Raw genomic sequence first — 24,170 nt, 5'->3', positions numbered from 1 at the left:
TTGCTTGATTGCCCATAACAGACTTTGCCTTCTCGCTCTGTCTCTCTCTCCAGTCTCTTCTCTCTCTCTCTCTTACTTTTGGTATAATAGGTCTGTTCACATTACCGCTTTCTACACATAACATAAACAATTTTAGATTCTACTCTTTCTCCAAATATTATGGAGCAAATATTTGCCCTGTTGCTAATATTCTTTATATTCATTGGTTATAAAGACCAATAGTAACCCACAGAGAGACTATACCACTGTCGAGTGTATGCTATGCTGTTACGAGCTGTGATGTTCATTACTAATCACATTTATTAGCTGGCATTCTTCTGTAGAGAAGAGCTTTTCCTTTCCCTACTTTTGTTTTAATTTTGGATGGGTATAGATCCAAAGACTCGTTTTCAAAAACATAACGGGTTATAATGCATTCCTGTCATTATTTATAATGTCAAATCGTCCCGTTGGCTTTTACCTTTTTTGCATACGACCCCACCAAGTTTTGAGTACTTCCTTAGTTTCTGACACCGTGTTCTCAGCTCATCTTCTATTTTTCATGTCTCAGCTCTGGAATTATTCATTTCTTTAAGAAGCTCAGGATCCAGGGGCGCCTGGGTGGCTCAGTCGTTAAGCGTCTGCCTTCGGCTCAGGGCGTGATCCCAGAATGCTGGGATCGAGCCCCACATCAGGCTCCTCTGCTGCGAGCCTGCTTCTTCCTCTCCCACTCCCCCTGCTTGTGTTCCCTCTCTCGCTGGCTGTCTCTCTCTGTGTCAAATAAATAAAATCTAAAAAAAAAAAAAGAAGCTCAGGATCCTATTAGTAGAGAAGAGTGTTTAGAACCCAAAATGTGAACACAAAATATTCTCCTCACTGCTTGGTTGCTATTGTTTTCAGGCCCTTTTAGTGGGCATAACTAAAAATAGACTTCCAGCTTATCGTGTACTTACAAATATTTCCATATTTAAGATCATGTTCTTACTGTAGATTCCCAGAGTTTGAGTGATTGGCTCAAATAATATGAATATTTTCAAGATTATTGATCCTTATTATAAACTGGTTTTCTAAAAGCTTTGATTATATGAGACTTGTTTTACTATACGTTTTCCAGAATTGGACATCTTAATTATTTTCTTTTTTCTAATTCTGTCAGGTATATAAAAAATTCAAATTTTATACTTTTAAAAATTTAACTTCCTTTGATTTGACTTCTAATGAAACTTAGCATCTTTCTAGTGTTTCCTTTTTGGTGAGTTATTTATTCTAGTCCCTTTTCCTTTAGCATTTGCAATGTTTTAAGATTTTTTTTTTTTCGGTTGTCTATTTGATTAGGTATTGTGCATACTTAACCTGTGGACTTTTTTTTCTAACTCAATAGATTTTTCCAGTAAAACACAGAGATAATTTTTTTCCTAGTTAATAATTAGCAAAAAAATCTGCAACGTGATCAAATAAAAATCAAACGTGAGGTATATGAGAAATAGGTTAAACAGGTTACTTTTTTACTAATAGTGTCAAAGAATAATATAAAAACTTGATCTTGCTCAGTTACATTACTTTCTTTTGTGAATGTGATTTCTTAAAAAAAAAATGAAACAGTTAAAACTTACAGGTTTTGTTATTTTCCTGTTCTTTGTGCCTGAATCCCTAACCCTGCCCACACAGCCTCAAGATGTAGGTAAGAAATTTACTTGTATATTAGCTAAGGAATGACTAGGTTGGGATAATTTCTCATTTTTTAGCCTTGTTTTATTTTCATCTAATTTTTCACTTTTCCCCCCCTCTCATGAGTTGATGTATACTGGTCACATATCCAGAACTAACCTTTCCAGATTTTGTATTCAATGGTCATGTTACCCAATCTATAGACAGAGATAATAGTTATCACACCCAGCAAATGCTCGCCAGCTTTATGGCAGTATAGAAAGTGTTGCTGGGATATATAATTCGGATTTGAAAATATCAATATTTCTTGCAAATGTATATAGTGTATGGTAACAGTGGAACGTGAGATATGGGTTGGGATTTTTCTATAATCTTTGGTTGTCCAAAGTATGTCCCAGCGAGGTGGTAAACACCTTTAGGGTATGTAGGACCCTGCTTCTTCCAACTGCACAGTCTATAAATATCCTTACATTTGTACATACTAATAAATCTGGCCAAGGCAGTGTCAGCCTGGGGGAAGAGGTGACTTATATATATTTTCTTCCCAAAGGGGAACATTTTGAACTTCGTTTGTTTAGAGGAGTTGTTTTTTTGTAATCGTTCTAGCATGGATGAAGCACTTCTTTGTAACTTGCACAAAAGTCCTGTAAGCATTGCAGTGGCTCTGAAGATGTGGATTGACTCCAACTTAATTCCATACTCCCCACAGTGCCTGCTAGTGAGACCTGTCACAGGGTTTGAAGAATGGCCATTTTTGAATTCTTCTTTGCCCCTTGTAACGACTTCTTCAAAAATCCTGTTGATTTTTGTCTCTTCAATATATTTTGCATCTGTGCTTTCCTTTAATTTTCCATTACTCCTAACAAAATTCATGTCTTGCTGATCTCTCAATAGAACAATTGCAAAAGTCACCTAATGGGCTTCTTGCTTTTTTTCTATCCATCCATTCATTCTCCCACCCAGCAATTTGACAAATAGTTCTTTTCACCTTCCCTTTGCCAGGCACTGTGTCTATTTCTAATTCCCTGCGTATTAGATATACCCCTACCTGCCCAGTGTTTCTTAGCATATAGAAATAATCATATTAGGTGATACCTCATTGTGGTTTTGATTTGTTTCCATGATGATTAATGATGTTGAGCATCTTTTCATGAGTCTATTGGCCATTTGTATGCCTTCTTTGGAAAAATGTCTATTCAGATTTTCTGCCCATTTTTTTTACTTGGATTGCTTGGGGGGTTTTTGGTACTGAGTTGTATAAGCTCTTTACATATTTTGGATATTAACTCCTTACCGAATATATCATTTGCAAATATCTTCTCCCATTCAGTAGGTTGCCTTTTAATCTTGTTGATGGTTTACTTCTCTTTGTAAAAGCTTTTTATTTTGACATAGTCTCAATAGTTTATTTTTGCTTTTGCTTCCCTTGCCTTAGGAGACATAGCTAGAAAAATGTTGCTAAGCCTGATGTCAAAGAGATTACTGCCTGTGTTTTCTTTTAGGGATTTTATAGTTTCAGGTCTCACATTTAGGTCTTTAACCCATTTGAGTTTATTTTTGTGTATGGTGTCAGAAAGTGGTCCAGTTTCATTCTTTTGCATGTAGCCGTCTGGTTTTCGCAACACTGTTTATTGAAGAGACTGTCTTTTCCTTATCGCATATTATTGCCTTCTCTGTCACATTATATGTGACCATATAAACGTGGGTTTATTTTTGGGCTTTCAATTCTGTTCCATTGATCTATATGTCTATTTTTGTCCCAGTACCATACTATTTTGATTGCCACAACTTTGTAGCATATCTTAAAATCTGGGATCGTGGTAAGTCCAGTTGTTCTTCTTTCTCAAGATTGTTTTGGCTATTCAAGGTTTTTCGTGGTTGCATATAAATTAGACAAGAAATAATAAGTGTTGGAGACAATGTGGGAAAAAATGAACACTAGTACACTATCAGTGGGAATGTAAATTGGTGCAGACACTGTGGAAAACAGTATGGAGTTTCCTCAAAAAATTAAAAATACCACATGATCCAGCAATTCCACTACTGGGTATTTATCCAAAGAAAATGAAAACACTAATTTGAAGAGATATATGTACCCCTATGTTTTTATTGCAGCATTATTTGCAATAATCAAAATATAAAAGAAACCCAAGTGTCCATCAATAGATGAATGGATAAAGAAGATGTGGTATATATACACAATGGAGTATTACTCAGCCATAAAAAAATGAGATCTTTGCCATTCATTATAACATGGATGGACCTTGAGGTTATTATGCTATGTGAAATTAGTCAGACTGAGAAAGACAAATACCGTATGATTTCACTTTTATATAGAATCTAAAATACAAAACAAACAAACAAAAACCCTGACTCTTAAATACAGAGAACAAACTGGTGATTGCCAAAGGGAAGGTGGGTGAAGGAATGGGTGAAATAAATAAATGGGATTAAGAGGTACAAACTTCCAGTCATAAAATAAATAAATAAGTCGTGGAGATGAAAAGCACGACTTAGGAATATAGTCAATGATATTGTAATAATGTTGTATGGGTGACAGACAGTGACTCTATTGTGATGAGCATTGAGTAATATATAGAATTGTCAAATCAATATGTTGTACACCAAAAACTAACATAACACTGTATGTCAATTATATTTCAATTTAAAAAAGAAAAAATCATATTGTTATTCTATATAAACATTTTCAATGGCTTTTCATAACTTCTGTTTGAAACCCAAGCCCCTATGCAAGACCCCCAAAATGTGGATCCAAGTCCTTTCTATCCTAGTTTCCATTCTTCGTTATGACCCACTCTCTCATGAAAGTGGATTAATTGACTTTCTCCAGATACTTCCCAAGATTTCTTACCTTTGTGATTTCACTCACATTATTCTCTCCACACAGAGAGATGAGCCTCCTAATTTCTCTGCTAGCTGAAATCTTGTACATTTTTCAGACTCAACTCATATGCCACTCTTGCTATAATCTTTTCCTGGTTTCTCACCCAGGGATCATAAAGCATTCCTGTCATAGACTTGCCCATATTACTTTAGCATGTCAGGTACATTCTCAGTTGGATTATAGTCATGTTCATAAGTCACTTGAACTATGAGAGTGCTTAGAAACCTGAGGTCCAGGGGAGATGTCTTAATTATCATTGATTGCCTCATATTGTCCAGCACAATAACTTGCAAAAGTAAGGACTCCATGAAAGTAGTCTATGCAGACAAATGTAAGTGTGTTCTGATTAATATAAGCTCCTTGGGAGAGAATCAATGATTTGATCTCTAGACTCGTACAGAGATCAACTAAATATCTGTTTCTGCTAGCATTAAAAATTATACTGACTACAAGCACACCGTGGCATCTCTTGTTGGGCCCTGTAGTAGCATTACATCTTATATCAGTTAATCTTCATTCCTAGTCATACATGATAAATACTTGGCATGAAAATGGTGCTTGGATTTGACATTTGTGTCTGGGGAACCATCAATGCCAATCTGAAGTCTGGTCAGTTTGATATTAATTCAAGTCAATTCAATTTAATGAATATCTCTTGAGTACATAGTAAGCTGTGATTAAAATCTCAAATTTGGTTTATAAGGCTTTTCTCCTCTTGTTAAGTATACCAAATTACTTTCTACAATTAGTTTTCTATTTTATACTTTGTAAATGTAGATGTCATGTGTGGTTATTTAGTGGTAAAACGTTAAAATACCAGGACACATAGTAACCTATATATCTTTGCTTTTCAGATGATGTCAATATCACCCAGAAATTTATAGAGGAGAATGTTGGATATATGTGAGTTTTCTCTAAACTATTTTTGACGATGATGGTGTTTACATGATCTTCTCTGATATATTCGAGAAATGTTAATGTTTCTCAAAAGTAATTCAGTTAAATAGAAGCTGTATTTAAAAAGCAAATACAATATTATTCATAAAATTCAGATGAGGCAATTGAATTGTCAAGAAATTGTAAAATTTATAGCCCTCACACTTTGATAATTTCCTGGGAGTAGTCAGCAAGTGAATGTTTCTCTGAGTTTTTGTTGGACAGAAGTGGAAATTCTACAGGTGATCATTGTGTACTCTGTGTGGACTGTTGCAGCACCATCATCGTATTTGCTCAATATATTCAGGAGGCCTCCTTTGAAGAAGTGGAGGTGTTGGTAAAAGCCATGACAGAATACAGAGATAAATGCTTGGGTGACGTGACACTCCCAGTGTGCTCCAAATTAGCTGTAAGTAAATTGTTTGCATTTCTTAAACAAATAAGCTTATTTGTTAAACAGAGAATTTTTGGCTTGAAATATAAAAAAAGAGATGCTCTATGCCCCCTCGTTTTTTATTTCGCCTGACTTTGGAATTTAGGATAAGGTACTTTCCTTGGAGAGATGCAATTCTGTATTACAGCGCACAGGAGGAATTGGCTAGGAGATTGCAGTCCATGCCATATGTATACAGGCAGGGAGGCAGCCAATAGTCTGACAACGTGCACAGAAGTAAAGAAGTACCCTCTGTAGCTGCCTCTCTCAATATATGCTCTAATGTCACACCCCTTTTTCTGGGCCTCTGCCAAATAGAGTCACCATTTGTATTTTATTTATTTATTTTTTAAAAAGATTTTATTTATTTATTTATTTGAGAGAGGGAGAGAGAGAAGGAGAGCAAGAGGAAGTAGAGAGAGAAGCAGACGCTCTGCTGAGCAGGGAACCCAACACAGGGCTGGATCCCGGGACTCCCAGATCATGATCTGATCCGAAGGCAGATGCTTAATGGACTGAGTCACCCAGGCGCCCCACCATCTGCATTTCTAGAAGACTATTACTAAACACTATGCTAGTACTTTACCAACACATTCACTCTCTGACCCTATCACCTTGAGAGAAAAGGAAAAAAAGCTGTTATATAAGGGAAGTGTAAGTAGAAAAGAAGGTGTAAGAGGTTAAAGGGCCCCAGGATAGGGTAGAAAAAGTTCCCCAAATTGTGGGATGGTTGTCACAGGTGTGGGTAACAATGGTTTGTTGGTAATACTGGAAAAACTGGAATATCTTTCCTGAAGGGTGACACTCATCACTCATCGTATTCATTGTGTCATCTCAGAAGACTGAAAAATTTACAATGAATAAAAGGTGTCTTTTACTTTTCTGTTGTCCAGACTGATGTTTTATTGGAAAATATATGTGCTCTGGAGGGACTGCCACAAAAGCATAATTTTTCACACTGCTGCAGTAAGGTCGACTTGGAGAGAAAACTTTGTTTCTTGCATAATAAGAAAACTGATGTAGGATTTCTGCCTCCTCTTCCTACCCTGGATCCTGAAGAGAAATGCCAGACTTATAAAAATAACAGAGAATCTTTTCTAAACAAGTAAGTTTTCTTTTAGTAGAAGAATTACCTAGTTGAAGAATTATTCTTAGGCTGAGTCCAATATCTATTCCGAAGGAACATAGCTAGTATCATTGATGGATTAATTCATTCGTCATGTATTGTGGGTCACGTCCTGTGTTCAGCATTGAGGATATAAGTATGAATAAGATATGAAATCTACTTTCAAGATCATTTCAATAAAGATACATATTTTCTAATGTGGTAAGCCCTAGAATGGAGGGTTTGCATGGGGCCAAACTGCTACTGGAGGGAATAATCTAGTTTTCCCAAAGGGAAGGTGTAGGTTTTACTGAGGGTAAACATTAAATCAAGGGATATTTACCAAAAATCTGTTTGCAATAGTGCAGTAACTGCAGAAGCAGAGACTTTTTCTGGAAAGCTGGTGTGCTCATTGAAACTTAAATTACAGGTGGATTTGAACATAAGTAAATAAAATTCCTGGGTCTCAGATGGAGTGTGCACAGGTAGCTGTTCTTCGGATATGGAAGAGAGAGCTGCTGACCACCTGGCCACAGCCATAGTTCAGTGTTCAGGATGAAAACCGTAATCATTACTCTGATTTGGGAGTTGGCAAATTAATTGATAAAACTTTTATTAGAGAGTGGATAATGCTGCCTTGTATTGAAGGCTTCCATGATGGGAAGTCCTTCCTCTTTCAGTTTTACAACTCGATCTTGCCTTTTCCTATCTTTCCTTTCCCTTCCCCTTTCTTCCCATCCCTTGTCTACCATTTCTTAAAATTTCTTTCCTGTTTTTAACCCCTTTCCCTCCTTCTCTCTTTTTTTCTTTTATAGTTATATCTATGAAATTTCCAGAAGGAACCCCTTTGTTTTTGCCCCTACACTTCTAACTGTTGCTGCTCGTTTTGAAGAGATGACTAAAACATGTTGTGAGGAACAAGACAAAGCTAACTGCTTTCGGACAAAGGTGAGTATTACATTTATTACATTGAAATGATAGGGAGTCACCCTAAATGGCAGATCCTTGCCTAAAGTTAAATTATAGCAAAGGGTTGTTTACCATTTATCAGCCATTTTCTTGCCACTTTCACTGTTTTTTTTTTTTCAACGCTTTGACAAACCTGCTGCTGATCTAAATTTCTTACTACTTGAGACTCTTGAAAAACAGTTGCCTATTTCCAGGGTCTTTCTTCTAGTATTGTCTTCCTGGTAAATTGGAAGAAAGCCTTAGTGAGTGAATATCTAGGGTAAAGATGGCATTTATCTTTTATTCTGGACAAACCCTCTTTTGGCTGCCCATAAAATTTAATCATCCCATTAGAGATGGACAAGCTCATAGCACACTGTACCATTTACCTTCCCACCAAGCATAATTCAGTGATCAGGAAGACTGGCCTAACTTTTATAATGTGCCACAAATACATGTTTCTTTTGACATATAAACTTATTAGGATAAAAATCCCATAGATTTTCTGTTTCCGAGCAAATTTTGGAGAATTTGGTTGAGATGTAGTTAAGAAATGGGAGAATAGTGGGATTTTGCTCTTGCTTCAATAATTTTTTTTTCTCCTTCAGGCAGAACCTGTCATACAATATTTAAAAGCATCATCTTCTTTTCAAAAAAATGTCTGTGGGGCACTTATGAAATTTGGACTGCAAGTCTTAGAATCAATGTGAGTTTTAATATAAATCTTGTCTTTGCTGATATTTTCACCTCTGTGTCCCATCTTTGTTAAATTGTTGATGACTTTTTATTTCTATTTTTCTCCAGGGGTGTTGAGGTGGTTCTCAGTCCACATGGATAGCTCAGAACCAGGACATTAGGGCAGAACAAGAGAAGAAACCTGGGAGGTGGGGAGACCCTAGAGAGAAAGAGGGTTACTTCTGAGATATTCTTTGGTTAGTTGGGAATCTGAATTGGTCTGGGAGTTCCCAACAAGGGTTTTAAAATTCCAATGCTTTAGATGGGATGTAGTCATTCATCTTTGACTTTAATGACTAGGAGACAACTTTATAAGGATAAATTTTATCTCCAGTGCTCATCCTGACCAATTAGTAATGGTGCTATTGCAACATCTTGAGAAAAATTCCGAGATCTCAAATAGATCAGCAGGGAAGAGTTCTGGGATGGATTATCTATCCCTGCCATGGGTTCACAGCAGGAAGCTGTGGTCCTGACAAAATATGTTTTGCTATAAAAATTATGGAAGCAAGCATGTATCTCAGGCCTTTTTATCCTGCTCCTGGTCCAGGACTCAGAATGTCAGCCTAAGAGTTGCTGAGTGACCGTGTGAGCTGTGCCACATATACACAGCTCCTTGGTAAAGATATCTGTGAATAAAACAAGGGTTCCAATTCTTATTGCAGCTATTTACACTGATTCAGCAAAGAAGTCCCCCTTGTCTTACCTGCCGTTCAAGTTGTTTTAATGGTTTATCAATTCTTTTTCCAGAAATGTGGCTATACTTAGTCAAAAATTTCCCAAGATTGAATTTAAGGAACTTACCTCGCTCCTAAAAGATGTTTCTTCCAAGTACGATGGATGCTGTGAAGGGGATGCTGTGCAGTGCATCCGTGACAGGGTAAATATTCTCTAAAACCAAGTAAAAATAATGATTTGGGGAAGCCATTTTTTTTTATTCTGAAGTTGCCCTGATAATGTGGCTATTTTGCCACATGAAATAAAAATGTTAATAAGGGGCGCCTAGGTACTGAATCAATTAAGCAGCTGATTCTTGGTTTTGGCTCAGGTCATGATCTCAGGGCCCTGGGATGGAGCCCCGCATCAGGCTCTGCACTCGTCCAAAAGTCAGCTTGAGGATTCTCTTTCCCTCTCCCTTTGCCCCTCCCCCCCATCGCACGTGCACACGTGCTCTCTTTCAGATAAACAAATACATCTTAAAAAAAAGAACGTTAATAAATTATTAAATAATAACATAAAATAAATAAAAGAAAAAAATAAAATGTTAACAAATAAGTTCAAATAAAACTTTCAGATTTTTTTACACATGGGATTGCTGTTAGATTACTCAACAGATTCTATTTTACACAGCTAAAGTCCTTGACATGAAACTTTAAGAATTTAGAATCATTTAAGGCAGATTGAAGTTTTCTTTAATATTGCACATCTTCTTTTAGAGATATTAGAAATTAAAGAGTAAAGCTCAGAGAATGATTTTTACCATTACATTTTTAAGAACTGCTTTCTCTGAGTTTCCTCCAGCTATTTAGGAGAAGTCTTGTCAAACAAGTGGAGATGTTAATTTAAAGTAACTCTTATGTTATTCTTTAAAGTGATTTTCTAAGGGCATATACTGGTAAATAAATTATTGACTTAGTTTAAGTTGTTCATGCACACAAAAGTAACACAATTTTATTAAAAATATCTCACCTTCTGGGGAGCTTGGGTGGCTCAGTCAGTTAAGTAAACAACTCTTGATTTCGGCTCAGGCCGTGATCTCAGGGTCCTGGGATCCAGCCCTGCCCCAGGCTCCCCACTCAGCAGGGAGTCTGCTTGTCTCCCTCTCCCTCTGACTCTCCCTTGCTCTCTACCTCCCTCTCTTTTTCTGTCTCTGCTAAATAAATAAATAAATAAATAAATCTTTAAACAAAAAGAAAAAAAAATCCTGCCTTCTTAGTTGAAATGAGGCTTTTTCTTAGTGACTTTTAATTAGTTTTACTGTTTTAAATTCACAGTGAAACTGTATGTTAATTAACTTGAATTTTAGAATATGAAGATATATACATTTTATTTCAAGCAGTGTACAACAGATGTCCCCAAGAATTATTTTGTCCCTAGTCGGACTCCAATTAAAAGCAATCTTACTATTTTTCTATTGTTTGGTTATGGATATGTGGGTTTTTATTATATTACATATTATATACTGAATTAGAATGTAATTGAGGATTTTTGTGTGAAGTTTGGAGCTGAAACTAAGATATTATGTTACGTCCTTAGTATCTCTTTTTTTAATGTCTTCATGGAGAAATAAGAGAAATTAAATTGTAGATTATTCAAAACATAAGTGAATTCCAGACATTAAAGAGATGTGTTGCCCAGAACAGTGATGGCCTTCAGTGAAATGAGTATCTGTTCGCAAGGATTGGCTTCCTGGTTCTATCTGGTTGGTTGCGAACACGGTGCTAACAACCCCTATCCCATTTGTCACTTCAATCCAGAGTTTTATTCCATTCTTCACCTTCAGTGTTCACCAGAAGAGGAGGAACAGCTTGGGCAAAGTCAGAGAGGCCTGGAATAGCTTGGTATTTTCTGAAACTCATGTACACATGAAAGTGGAAGAGAAAGGAGGAAGAACATGCAGGTTCATACTGGGGAGTCTGGAAAAGAGACTAGGGGGCAGATCAGCTTTTAAAAAATTATCCAACTAATGCGTAAATAAGAGAACTTCACCTTCTCCCTTATTCCCACCATTTCACATGGAGGTCAGAACTGGGATGAAGAATAGAGAGAGGGGATACAGGAAGGGTTTTGTTTTGTATATTATTTGACAATTTGAACATCTTCAAATTAATGACCATAGGAAATGATAACAGTGAGTAGGATAGCTTCTTATGTTTGAGAAGTAGTTATCTGGTAGTTGCTCTAGTAGTTCATCTGGTTATCATTTTGTCATTCACTTATCAAATACTTATTGACTTTCTACTGTGTGCTTGGCCATATAGTTTCAGGGCACAAGAGAAGACATCTAGGATTATAGATATTCTAGTCACATGTCTTTGGTGGCCTTCATTGAAGGGGAAAGAAACAGCACTTAGAATTTAAAATGCCAATATATCAAGAGAATAGGAGTGAAGTATTTAAAAGATTAATATTTGACAATAAAATGGGAACTTATAAGAGAGTTTGTTTTCATAATCATATCATTTAAAATCCTGAGAAATAAAATTTACTTCATGTGAAAACCTCAAGTGTTTTACATTAAGACAAAATTTAAATATTATGATCAAGTTATCTGACGAAGCAATTCCAGATGTGAGGCTCATGTTTGGCTTTGTACGCAACCATTTCGTTATGAAGGAAAATCCAGCCCTGAAGAAATGACGAAAATAAAGTAATTTTTCATTCTTCTGTCATACAGAGCAAAGTTATGAGCCATATTTGTTCCAAACAAGATTCCATCTCCAGCAAAATCAAAGAGTGCTGTGAAAAGAAAATGCCAGAGCGTGGCGAGTGCATCGTTTCCTCAACTAAAGATGATAGACCAAAGGAGTTAGCTCTAAGAGAAGTGAAATTTACTGAAAGCGAAAATGTGTGTGAAGAACGAGATGCTAATCAAACGATCTTCATGGCTGAGTAACATAAGTCTATACTGAAATTTATAAGGCAAACAGAAACTTAAGATTTGACCTATTTTGGCTAATTTGGGTGGAAGGAATGGGAACGATTTAAATCATTGGGTATCACATAATTTTAAAAAAATCATGGTATTTTCGCCTGATTTTAAGAAGATGCAATTGTGTGATTATAGGGATGGCTAACATTTATTGAGTACTTGATATGTGCCAGACAATGGGCTCAATACTTCATGTAGATTATCTGTTTTAGTTCTCACAACAGTCATGTAAAACCAATACGATTTCCCGATTTTTTCAGATAAGTAAATGGAACTACAGAGCAGCTAAATCACTTGTCAAAGGTTCACAGCTAAAAGCTGGCAGAGTAAGGATTTGACCAGAGGAGGTCTGGTCTGGGAAGCTGTGGGTTGAACTGCCATGCTATGCCACTCCACAGCTATTCAAGGGAATCTAGTGAACTTGGAGCCAAAGGGACTAGATTTGAGTCCTGGTTGGGTCAATAGAACAAGTTAACCTCTCTGGGTTTCACATCATCATATATAAAATTCATATAAGAATATTCATTCATTCCAAGTTTACTGGTAATGAAACATAATCTAGGCACTATCCTAGGTTAGACAGAGCTTTTATCCACAGTAAGCTTTCATCAACACGGAATGCCATGTGGGAAGAGACAGACTTATAAATAAATGAGTTCACAACATATTCTTTTATTTCTGAGAGCACTATATAATCCATAACGTAAAGACAGAGGAGGAAGTGGCCAATTGTACCTGGGAAACCTGGAAAGGCTTGATAGGGAAGAGGTACTTAAAGACATTTTGGTAATCTAGACAGAAGGGGTAGATCATGGATAGAAGTATAAAACCACCTGGTGTATTTGTGGCTTTGTGTAGGGTATTTGCAGTGAGAGAGGAGGGTAGTAAGAAGTATATCCGGTCAGATCACACAGGCAAGTTAAGCAACGAGATGCCACTAAAGGGCTTTCACTGAAGAATAAGGAAGGACAAAATCACTTTTGTTTTTTAGAAACTTCATCTGGAATGAATCCCAGTTTGGGGCTTAGGTGGTTGGGTAAGTAGTTTTCAGATTCAATGAGACGGGAAGTATGGGTTGAAGGTTCTGTGGGAAAGAGAATATGTTTGGATCTGATCACACTGACTTTGAGGCACACGTGAAGCAATCATTGGGAAGGTCAAGAGACTTTTTTTTTTTTTAACTTGAGTATGGTTGACATGCAATGTTACATTAGTTTCAGGTGTACAACACAGCGATTTGACAAGTTTATACATTATTCTCTATGCTGTGCCTTTTATTCTTGTGACTTATTCTTTCCATAACTGGGAGCCTGTAGCTCCCACTCCCCTTCACTTATTTTGCCCATCCTCCCACTCTGGCAGCCATCAGTTTGTTCTATGTATTTACAGGTTTAATTCTGCTTTTTGTTTATTCATTTGTTTGTAGTCTTTTTTTTTTAAGATTCCACTTATGAGTGGAATTGTACGGTATTTGTCTTTGCCAGTCTGGCTTATTTCATTTGGCGTAATACCCTCCAGGTCCATCCATGTGGTCTCGAGTACCATGAGACAATTTTGTATGTGAACTTGGAGCTCTGGAAGACACAGAGTATTGAAAACTTACCATATTTTAAGTGCTTCTCATCTACTAACCAATTTATTTTTCAAAACAACCCTCTAAGGTTAGGATACTTTACTATCCTCACTTTACAGGTAAGGAGACTGAAGCACAGAAGTTAAGTAACTTGCTCTCAAGTCACACACGTGGTAGAGCCAGGATTCAAACGTGAGCTGTCTGGCTCCTGACTCTTGCTCTTAGAACCAAACCACTGTGTTCTATTGCTTTTCATGGGTTGTGGGTATTAACTCAATCTGAACAAAATGTTAGAGGTAATGTGATTCACTTCTACCTGACACATGTGCTCACCAAATGGAAGCAATTCTTATCATCATCAGCATCATCATATTACAACATAGTGTTTGAGGAGAAATCACAGAGCAACAGTGAGCACGCTGAGCCAGAAACAGAGTTTTACGGTGCAGTGTTTCTGGATGTAAACATTTGACACAAGACCTCAATGGCTCTTCCAGGCTAGGGTAGGCTTCTAAGAATTTTTGTTTGCAGCCTTTTGGTAGGGTGTTTTTTTAGCTGTGATTTTATTCTTGTAGAAAGATCCGTGATTTACATCAGATATTAAGAAGAGCCCTTGAGTCTCTGAAGGGTAAATGCTGCTGCGTTAGGGCCTGGGAATATATCCTACAAACAAGACTGAGAAGGCAGGTGGAGAAGCAGAAGAGACGATGTCAGAAAAACCAAGATTAATCAGGAGAATCAAAGGCTGCAAACCAAAAAGGGGTGCAGAGTTCCCTGGAATTGAGAAACTTTTGTGAGGTGTTGCTTTTGCCAAACATGGAAGGCCATTTTAACTTATTTTAAATGGATAAAGTTGTTAAGAAAGATTTTATTTATTTATTTGAGAGAGAGAGAGAGCACAAGGGGGGAGAGGCAGAGGGAGAGAAAGAAGCAGACTCCCCGCTGAGCAGGGAGCCCGACATGGGGCTCCATCCCAGGACCCTGGGACCATGACCTGAGCCAAAGGCAATTGCTCAACAGACTGAGCTACCCAGGCACCCTGATAAGATTTTTTTATGAAGAAGATTGTAAAGAGCGCAGCCGGGGTGCTTAGAACAGACACGCCTCTCCTGCGAAGAGAGTCAACTTGGTTTAGAAAAGAATGAAGTAGGCATTCTACCAGACCTGGGTTTATGTTACACTTCCATTAATAGTGAGGTGCATCCCCGGTCTGAGACTTCTTTTCTTCAGCTGTAAAATAGTACTGACCTTGAGGACTAAGGGAAGTTAAACGGGAAAAGTGTTTCCGGAGCTAGGAAGCACTTCTTTATTTCTTTTGCCCAGAGCTCAAGCCAGTGCTAGCACCTACTAAGGGCTTAATAAGTGTTAGCCTTTTTCTTCTCGCTTTCCCATTTCTTCCCAAATCACACTGCCTGCACCCCTGGCGCTTCTCACTGAGGCCATGGAAACCACTGCCAATGACTTAGAGCTCCAGGGGTGGTGACTCCCATGTTTGACAAGTGACGGGATAAAGTCACGGGCAGAACTGCTTCCCAGTCTCTCACCAAGGCGGCCCTGGAGTGGGGAGTAGCCACATCTCCACCATCTCAAGTTGGAGGTTTGAATGCAGTTTCCAACAGAATTAGACTCAATATGTATCTTCTGAAGTATCGCTAGCACGAGACACTATTTCTGAGGTTTTATGCATCAAATCATCCTAATAATTAACTTGGGATAACTCTAATCATTCTATCCTCTCCAGTAAAAGCACTGTTGATTTAAAGCATACTACCAAAGAGAACCTTTGTAAAATGATGCCCTGTAGTCGAAATATCCTCGGAAATCAGTCCCTGAGCAAACCGGAGGAGGACGTTAGCATTTGAAAGCAGACTCAGTGTCACAAGATCTGACTAGCTTAAGAGATAGCAGGATTTGATATTTTGTTCTTTCTGTAAGGTCTAATATATGAAACATTTTACACATCACAGGTTTCTTTATGAACACTCAAGGAGACATCCAGAACTGTCTATACCAGAGCTTTTAAGAATTGCTGGAGTGTATGAAGATCTTCTGAAAGAGTGTTGCCACACAGAAAATCCTCCAGACTGTTACCGCCGCGCGGTAGGTCCCACTGTTCTGGGCTCACAGAACTAGACAAAACAAAGCCTAACAACAAATCCTTCATACCTGACCTCAAAATTTTACTCTGGACTAGGGGGTAAGAAATGTGATTGACCCATCTGATTGTACTTAAATTCCGTGTGGGCAGAACTGATCACTGGGAAGACTGATACCATGTTAGGTTTCTGCACAATGTTTGAACTACTAATTCTGTGTGTTGATGCAAAAAAATCTTCCCATTCAATATTTCACATTTAGATCTTTATTTATGTACTCTGCATTTTATTGAGCCATATAGGATTTTTTATGATTATAAAAATAATCAATGATTATCAAAGATGATAAGGAAAGTACCAAAAGTTACAAAGATAAAATAAAAACTTCGATAATGTCACTGAGAAATAGCTATAATTAACATTTTCTTTCATCTTTTCTATGCATATATGCATATGAGTGTTTAAAAATAAGATTGGAATAATACTTTCTTAAATTTTTGGATCTATTTTTTTTAAGATTTTATTTATTCATTTTAGAGAGAGACACACACACAAAGAGCAGGGGGAGGGGCAGAGGCAGAGGGAGAGAAAGGATCCTCAAGCAGACCCCCCACTGAGCTGGGAACCTGACGTGGGGCTCCATTCCACGAGCCGAGATCGTGACCTAAGCTGAAATTCAGAGTCAGCTGCTTAACTGATTGAGCTACTCAGGTGCCCCTGGATCTATTTTTAAGTTACTATCATAGAAAACTTTTTATGTCATTAAACAGATTTCCAAATGTACTTTATTTTAAATGATGGAATCTCATCATCATGATGTATTTAACTGTTCTACTGTGTGTCGGACATTGTGAACATTTAGTTAGGTTTTTAATTTTATAAGTGACTCTGAAGTGAGTATCTCATTCCATTCATCTCTATTAATATTTATGACTATTTTCCTAAGATGGGTTATCTGTAGGGAAATTATTAGGCAAAGTATATAGACTTTAAAAAAAACCAAAAACACTCGATCCAAAATGCCCAAGTTACTTTCTAGAAAGCTTTATCAGCATACAGTCTTACAACAGTGATTGAAAATATTCACTTCACCCCACCTTCACCATGATTGCACAAGGAAATTAACTGCTAGATTTATATGTAAAAAAAAGTGGCTGTGTTTTAAGCACTTATTTGATTTTTAGGTGAAGGTAGCTTTTTCCCATGTGATTTTAACTATTGTAGTTATAAATTTCTTGTGAATAAGTTGTTCATGACCATTATCCATTTTCCTGTTGAAATTAATGTGTTTTAGTGTCAATTCATGTGCATTCCTTATGTATTAGAGAAATTAATTATTTGACATTTCTGATTTGTTTCTCCTTCATTTGATATGTGCTTCTTTTACTTTATTTATTTATGGATTGGAATATTTAATAATGTTAAAAATATCCATAGCACCTAAGGCAATCTACAATCAATGCAATCCCTATCAAAGTCCCAATAGCATTTTTTACAGAAATAGTAACAATCCTAACATTCATATGGAAAGACAAAGACCTTGAATACCAATTCTTTCGCTTTATTGAAAACATTGCTTGCACTTGCCATAAAAATCAGTTTACACCCATTCATATTTGAGCAATGGAGTAAGAGGACTTGACTTTCAGTCTAGTTCTGCCACTGTCCCTAAAAGGAGTCTGTTCCTGACCCTTAAATGAATCATAGTGCTAGAAAATTCTTTTTCATATGGAGCCACAGTGTGCCCCACAGCACCCATTCACTGGTATGTAGTTTTCTCTCTGGTGGCCACTCAGTAGATATCCAATTTCATGCTGAGGAGATAGAGCTTGTCAAATATTTGAAGACAATTATTGGAGTTTTAAAGTTCCAAATCTAAATGATGAAAAAGAAGACACAAAATAAGGACAAATATGATTAAAAAGTTCTGTGGCAATTCTGACTAGCTGGGTCATTCTAGGCAAGTCACTTTACTTCATAAGGCTGATTTCCTTTATGTAAAAATGAAAGACTACTCTGGCCACTTGAAAGTGATAATCAAATATGATCATTGTCAACAGAAGATTTGAATTATACTTTGTAAAGCTGGAGAGCTCTAAAAAATATACAAGATGATGAAAAATTAGGAATTTCAAACTTTGGTAAAAGCCATATCTAGATTTATAGCTGAAAAGATTTAACTTCTTACACACTCATATAAAAAACCTACTCTCAATATGGGGTAATGATTGTTTGAAAATACTATACAAATAAAAGCTATTTAACAAGTTGACATGAAGCTTATAATTAAATTTTAGATAAAATGTTCATAAATATGATTGTTCTTATTTTTAGGAAAACAAATTCAATGAAACAACTGAGAAAAGCCTCAAGACAGTTCAACGAGAATGTGAACATTTCCAGAACTTGGGGAAAGATGACTTGAAACACTAGTAAGTTACTTACACAAGTTGGTTAACACTTGTGACCAGGATAAGATAAAAAGTGCCACAAAGTGTCAACAATTCAGCTCAGTCTTTCAGTTATGGCAAATCCATGAACTGGGAAAGAATAAAAACACAAAGGTCAAGAATGTGCATTAAGCTATCATATTAAGCCTTTATTAGGAATGAGGCTAGAAATGAAAGAAATACTGGATTATAGAAAATTGATTCTCTAATGCTTTAAGTTTTCACTTGGTTTTGTCAATCCCAAGCCAGAATCTCTGGATTCTGTCCCATTTGCGAAGGCAGGGGATAGAGCAAACTTCAGGTTGTTGGAATTTCCCAAGGAAAAGATGGTTTGCCCAGATTTTGAACCCATCTTACTGAGTTTATAGAAGTAATTCTGGATTTGTTTAACATTTTAATATTTATTTTTTAGTACTTTTGTGAGCATTCATGAGTAATAGACAGTTTATTCTGGATTCTCTTAATTAATTACCAGGCTAATATAGTGTGTGTTTAAACCAGACATCTTTAAATCAAAACACAGTTTAAAAGATATGATTTCACTGTTTCTGCAATCGGCTGTTAACTGAGAACCCAAAATCAGCCTGTTAAAGATATTAGTTTATTTCATCTCAGATTATTCTTTTCCAATGTAGCTATTAATTAAATTCTCCCTTTAAGATATTTATTAATTATGCAAGGGATTTCAAGCAGGATTTTATGTACTAGCCAAGGTATTTGCTGCTGTGGAGCTCCTATATTCCCAGGCAAATCTGAGAATTTCTGAGATTACCATGAAATTAGGAGGAAGCCAAAAATGCAGAATCTAGGAGGCAGGGTGTGGGAAAATAGGGCGTGAAGAGACAGTTCTCTACCATTTTATGAGAAAGCCGAGGTTCACGTTGTCTTTTCCTTGGTTGTCCCTAGCCTTGAAGAGTTAGGGTTTCAAGTAGCTAGACAAGGTAAAATGGGTATCTGTTTTTGTTTAGAACCAAACAGACAAATGTTCTTTCAGCTACCTTATCAAACTCACAAAGATAGCCCCCCAGCTCTCCACCGAAGAACTGACCTTTCTTGGCAAGGAAATGGTGACAGCCTTGACCACGTGCTGCACACTGAGTGAAGAGTTCGCCTGCGTTGATAATTTGGTGAGCATGGCCCACGTGCCTAACTATTCCTTAAAAAAAAAAAAAGGCATCTGCTGTACTCATTGAGCTGTAGCAGTTAGGCAGTTATATACCTTTCGTCATTGTTTTCAACATTGTTAAGCAAGGAACGTCAAAGTTTTGAGGGGGGGCTCACTGCATCACAATCCTAAGAAGCAAAGGAGAATGTCTTAAATATTTTCTTGGGGTTCTCCAAATCATCTTTCTTACTTCTTTTTTTTTTTGAGAGTGAGAGAAAGAGAGCGAGCTGCGGGAGGAGCAGAAGGAGAGGGAGAAGCAGACTGCGTGTGGAGTCTGATCCAGGGCTTGATCTCACACCCCCGAGCTCATCACCTGAGCCGAAATCAAGAGTCGGACACTCGACCGACTGAGCCACCTCTTACTTCTTATTAAGAGCCCCTCTTACTTCTTATTCCTAATTTGTTATTTGAAAATTGTTGGGGCAAATGGCAGGAATAATGATACTGTTTCAGAATGATATAAGAAACTTTGTAATTTTAAGTAATGTTACAAATTCAGTCTTGTCCCCCAGGCCAGTAAGAGAATTGATGCTTCAGGCGGAATCACAACTTGGATGTATCTCTTGAGGGCTGGGGTGGAGATTATCCTGGAGGACACTCTAGGAAGGGAATAAATCAAAGGGCCACAGTGTTTGGCTGCCACTTTGAGTTGCCTGTTTTGCAGGTCTCTGCTTACAATTACAGATTTGTATATATGCTAACAAGAAATTAACCTATAGGCATTTGAATTGCAATGGATGAAATTTTGTTATAAGGCAAGCTTCTGCTTTGCCTCGTATGAAGGATCATGTTTACAAGTGCATGGGTTTTTCTGAGTACAGTTAGCAGTCATTTTAGAACAATCTGTTTCTCTAACCATATTTCAAAACCCTGAGTTTTAAAGTCATATCTGAATTCCAACTTTCATTGGGACAGATGGATTTAGTTCTTGGAGAGTTATGTGGAATAAATGAAAATCGGAACATCAACCCTGATGTGGACCACTGTTGTAAAACCAACTTTGCCTTCAGAAGGCCCTGCTTTGAGGGCTTGGAAGCTGATAAAACATATGTGCCTCCATCTACATCTCAAGATTTATTCACTTTTCACACAGACTTATGTCAGGCTCATAATGAGGAGCTCCAAAGAAAGAAAGACAGGTATAAACATTCTCTTCCATTCATCTTTTTTCTTCAGCCTGAAGGCACATAATTAATGAGAAGGTGTGTTGTAATGCATATGTGATCTTGGTGTTCTAATCCTGTTCCTTCCATCAAATTGTCCAGTCTCTCCAATCCAGAAAAACAGCGGGACCTACTTATTGCTGTTGCTTATAAGTCAAAACCTAGCTAGTCTTTTCCTTTGCTAGGCATGGAGGGTCCAGTACACTGATTTGGAAAGGGGACTTAGGGCAGCCAGCAAAAACTCTCACGGGCAGGTTCATAATGAACTGGACTTTCTTGAGGGAATGTCATAGATATTTGTCCTGAGAATCTTGCTTAATGTTTGAAAAAATGAGAGGTCTAAAAGGGACAAGAATTTTATCTTCTCAGGCAACATATAAATATTAAAGAATAACACTTTTTGTGGGGATTGAGGTACTGTCTGTATCAAGTGGAGTGGAAACAGCATTCAGCTACTGAGAAAAAGGGAATAGAGGTTGTTTTGAAAATGAATTTTCTAGAAAGACCAAAAGGAATCACATAATCTACAATTCTGTGCATAAGGAAGACCTAATATATGTTCACATTTTTTATATCATTTTTGTTTATGATTACATAACCCTCTGAAGAATGTTACCATGAAATCCATCCCACAAGTTGAACACGAATATTTTAACTTTTTGTACTTCCCCCAATCAAGTGCCCCCAAGGTATGTGATATTGTGCCAAGTGTTTTGGAGAAGAGAAGTTTAAGAAAGAAGTCTTTAATTAATTCTATTTGGCACCTCTGAGTCACAGGTTTCTTGTCAATCTGGTGAAGAGAAAGCCTGAACTTACAGACGAGGCCCTGCGGTCACTGCTTACGGACTTCACGAACGTGGTGGTGAAGTGTTGCAAAGCCGAGGGGCCTGAAGCCTGCTTTAATGAAGAGGTAGCTCTATTTCTTCTCCACTGAAACTCAGCTGGTGTTCCTGGTCACATACAAGACAACAGAACTCCCAATAGGACCCTGCTTCCTCCCTGCAATATCTCTGAGGCCTCTGAGAACACCGTGAGCCTGAGGTCTCAAGTTGAAGGACCCCGGCACTATCTCCTTGGTAACAACAGGGTGTAAGAAAAAGGTGTCAGGAGAACCCAGGTTCTAATTCCTGTCATCTTGGTCATTCAACTTCAACTGAACATTACTTCACCATCTGTAAATGAGAATGGCGATAATTATCCTTGAATTATACCATTGGTCCATACTGTCCTGTTTTGAATCCCTCATTAGTTTAATAAAACGAGTAGCCAGACTGATTTGCAAAGGAAATCATAATCAGCTCCAAAGGGAGGGGAGCAGGAAGGGTATTAGTCTGTGAAGTCTCTCAGGGGGTGGCTGTCTCACCTTCATGGGTCTTGTCACAGCATCCTTCAGGTGTGCATGCATGTGTGTGAAGGGAGGAGTTGTCTGGGGGTGTGTGTAGTGAGGGGGGAGGAAGAGGAGATGTGCTCCCTGAGTGTTCTCACTCCAGTGACTGGAGTCTCTCGCCAGCTTGTGGTGGTCCAGGATTCCCAGGTACGTGTGAAGGCCAGCCCCAATGGATGGCTGCTTGGAAGTAGCTCTTCACTGATTTCCAATTCCTTTCTCACCATTTCTTTCCCAGCAACTCCCACTCTACCCCAGACTCACAATTCACGTGCACACACAAACTAGTGCCGCTCATATCCTTCCCACCTGGTCACAGACACGCACGCTCACACATAGTCTTCATTCTGGTTGACAGCCCTCTGCTTTTTCTAAGGGAGGGCTTAGTCTGTGGGAATTTGTGTGTGTGTGTGTGGTTCAAATTATTAGCTTTTACGACATATGTTTAATGTAATTCGAGGTTATTAATCAATATCTAGCATTTGTTTGATACATGTTTAATGTAATTCGAGGTTATTAATCAGTATCTAGCATTTACCTGAGTGAGGCCATGGAAAGGGAGGGATGAGGTCACTGGCAGTTCATAAAAAGCACTTGAAGAAAGGGTGTTCATTGTCTCCCTGTACAAGATGGGACTGCTTTAATTTTTCTTCCCCAAATTCAAGGCAACATGCATCTCCAAATTTAAATAATCATGTCTTAAATTTTTCTATGTGTTTTTCTTTCTTTTTCTTCCCTCTCAGGGTCCCAAATTGGCAGCCAAAAGCCAGGCTGCTTAAGAAATACAAAGTAAAACCCACCAAAGGTAATCCCTGCTCTCTGCGCCGAATGCCAAATGTCCATGTAGCTTATGTGGCCACCCAGGATTTTCCCTTCTGGTGCTTCGGTGTCTGCTTCTGGTTCATCCCACATGCCTCGTACCCCACAGGCCCATCTTGGTCCTCTCACGTCTCTCGGTCTGTACCACGCTGGGCGGCAGTATTTGTGGTAGCGCTTCTCTCACAGCTTTCTGGGGAGCCAAAAGGTACCCAGTCCTTCTTCTCCGCTACTGCACTCAACTGTCTGGACCCGAATGGAGAGGCAATTGAAATCTGTGAATATTGACAGGGAGAGGGGGGTGGAGGATGGGCAGACAGGCCTCAGTAAACCTGCCCTAAGAGTCTGGACACAACAGCATGTTCATAAATGAAAAACAGTTTGTTTGTGATTTCACAAAGCTCTGTAAAGGATGCTCTGTCCTCTGCAGTTTAGGTAAGACTCATACACAAACTCTAGGAACAAACTGATGTTCAGCGTTGGGGAAGAGAGGCCTGACCGCCACAGGGAGTGGGTTTGCATCTATAAGAAACACAACATCCTTACCACAGTTTTCTATATACATGACTTCCCATCACCCAAGTTACACGATTTCACATTCTTGTGTTGCATAAGATCCTATTTTTTCTTCCCAGGTTGTGGGGGGAAGAGAGGAACACCGACTTACCCACTTCCTATCTGTCCTGTGGTGGATTTTGTTTTCTGAGAAGGCGGCAGTGAAAAGATTCTTCTGTAACCTTTCCCTGAAATCATGTTATTGTAGCGAGCAATAAACAAGATCATAAAGTTATTTCTCAAAGACTGATGTCATGTGTCAACTTGATGACCAAATTAACCAATCAGGATGCATTCATTCCATTGGCATCGTCAGGTCCTTGGCAAATGCACGCTGTTCCAGGGAAGGCGGGGCTCTGAGGCAGCAATGGTGTGGGCAGAATCCTCACAGATGCTTGTCCTTGCTGCTACTGGAAAGGACATGCCGAGCTGAGGGAAGACAGCCCTCCAGTTGCTGCTGCTCCTAACATTACTCGCGGCCCCTGAATGTTTTCAACGTGTGAAACATCGTCCGAAGTACTTTTCGTGCATTATCTCATGGAACCCTACCCTATGAAGTAGATGCCTTCTCTTTAAAAGATTTATTTATTTATTTGTATTTGAGAGA

General features: G+C 38.1%; 1 protein-coding gene across 1 annotated transcript; it reads left to right on the top strand.

Annotated features, from left to right (window-relative positions):
- The first annotated feature begins 1,507 nt into the window (after positions 1-1,507).
- Positions 1,508-23,813, top strand: AFM (afamin). The gene is made up of 15 exons (XM_011236370.3): positions 1,508-1,660; positions 5,407-5,455; positions 5,765-5,897; positions 6,815-7,026; positions 7,842-7,974; positions 8,583-8,680; positions 9,460-9,589; positions 12,107-12,321; positions 15,902-16,034; positions 18,365-18,462; positions 19,475-19,607; positions 20,561-20,784; positions 21,586-21,718; positions 22,936-22,997; positions 23,644-23,813. The coding sequence occupies exons 1-14, from the start codon at positions 1,573-1,575 to the stop codon at positions 22,969-22,971; spliced, it is 1,815 nt and encodes a 604-aa protein (XP_011234672.1). The 5' UTR covers positions 1,508-1,572; the 3' UTR covers positions 22,972-22,997; positions 23,644-23,813.
- Positions 23,814-24,170: the final 357 nt, after the last annotated feature.

This window comes from Ailuropoda melanoleuca, chromosome 11, assembly GCF_002007445.2.
Source record: "Ailuropoda melanoleuca isolate Jingjing chromosome 11, ASM200744v2, whole genome shotgun sequence".
In the NCBI taxonomy this organism is placed as follows: domain Eukaryota; kingdom Metazoa; phylum Chordata; class Mammalia; order Carnivora; family Ursidae; genus Ailuropoda; species Ailuropoda melanoleuca.
The sequence above is the reverse complement of the archived record's forward strand: the minus strand, read 5'-3'. Positions and strand labels throughout refer to the sequence as shown.

Bases quoted from the DNA above. Each gene is read 5' to 3' on its own strand.
- AFM (XM_011236370.3), top strand. From the start codon at position 1,573: ATGAAACAGTTAAAACTTACAGGTTTTGTTATTTTCCTGTTCTTTGTG. The intron at 16,035-18,364 runs GTAGGTCCCACT...TCTTATTTTTAG, and splicing joins CAGACTGTTACCGCCGCGCG to GAAAACAAATTCAATGAAAC. The intron at 18,463-19,474 runs GTAAGTTACTTA...ATGTTCTTTCAG, and splicing joins AAAGATGACTTGAAACACTA to CTACCTTATCAAACTCACAA.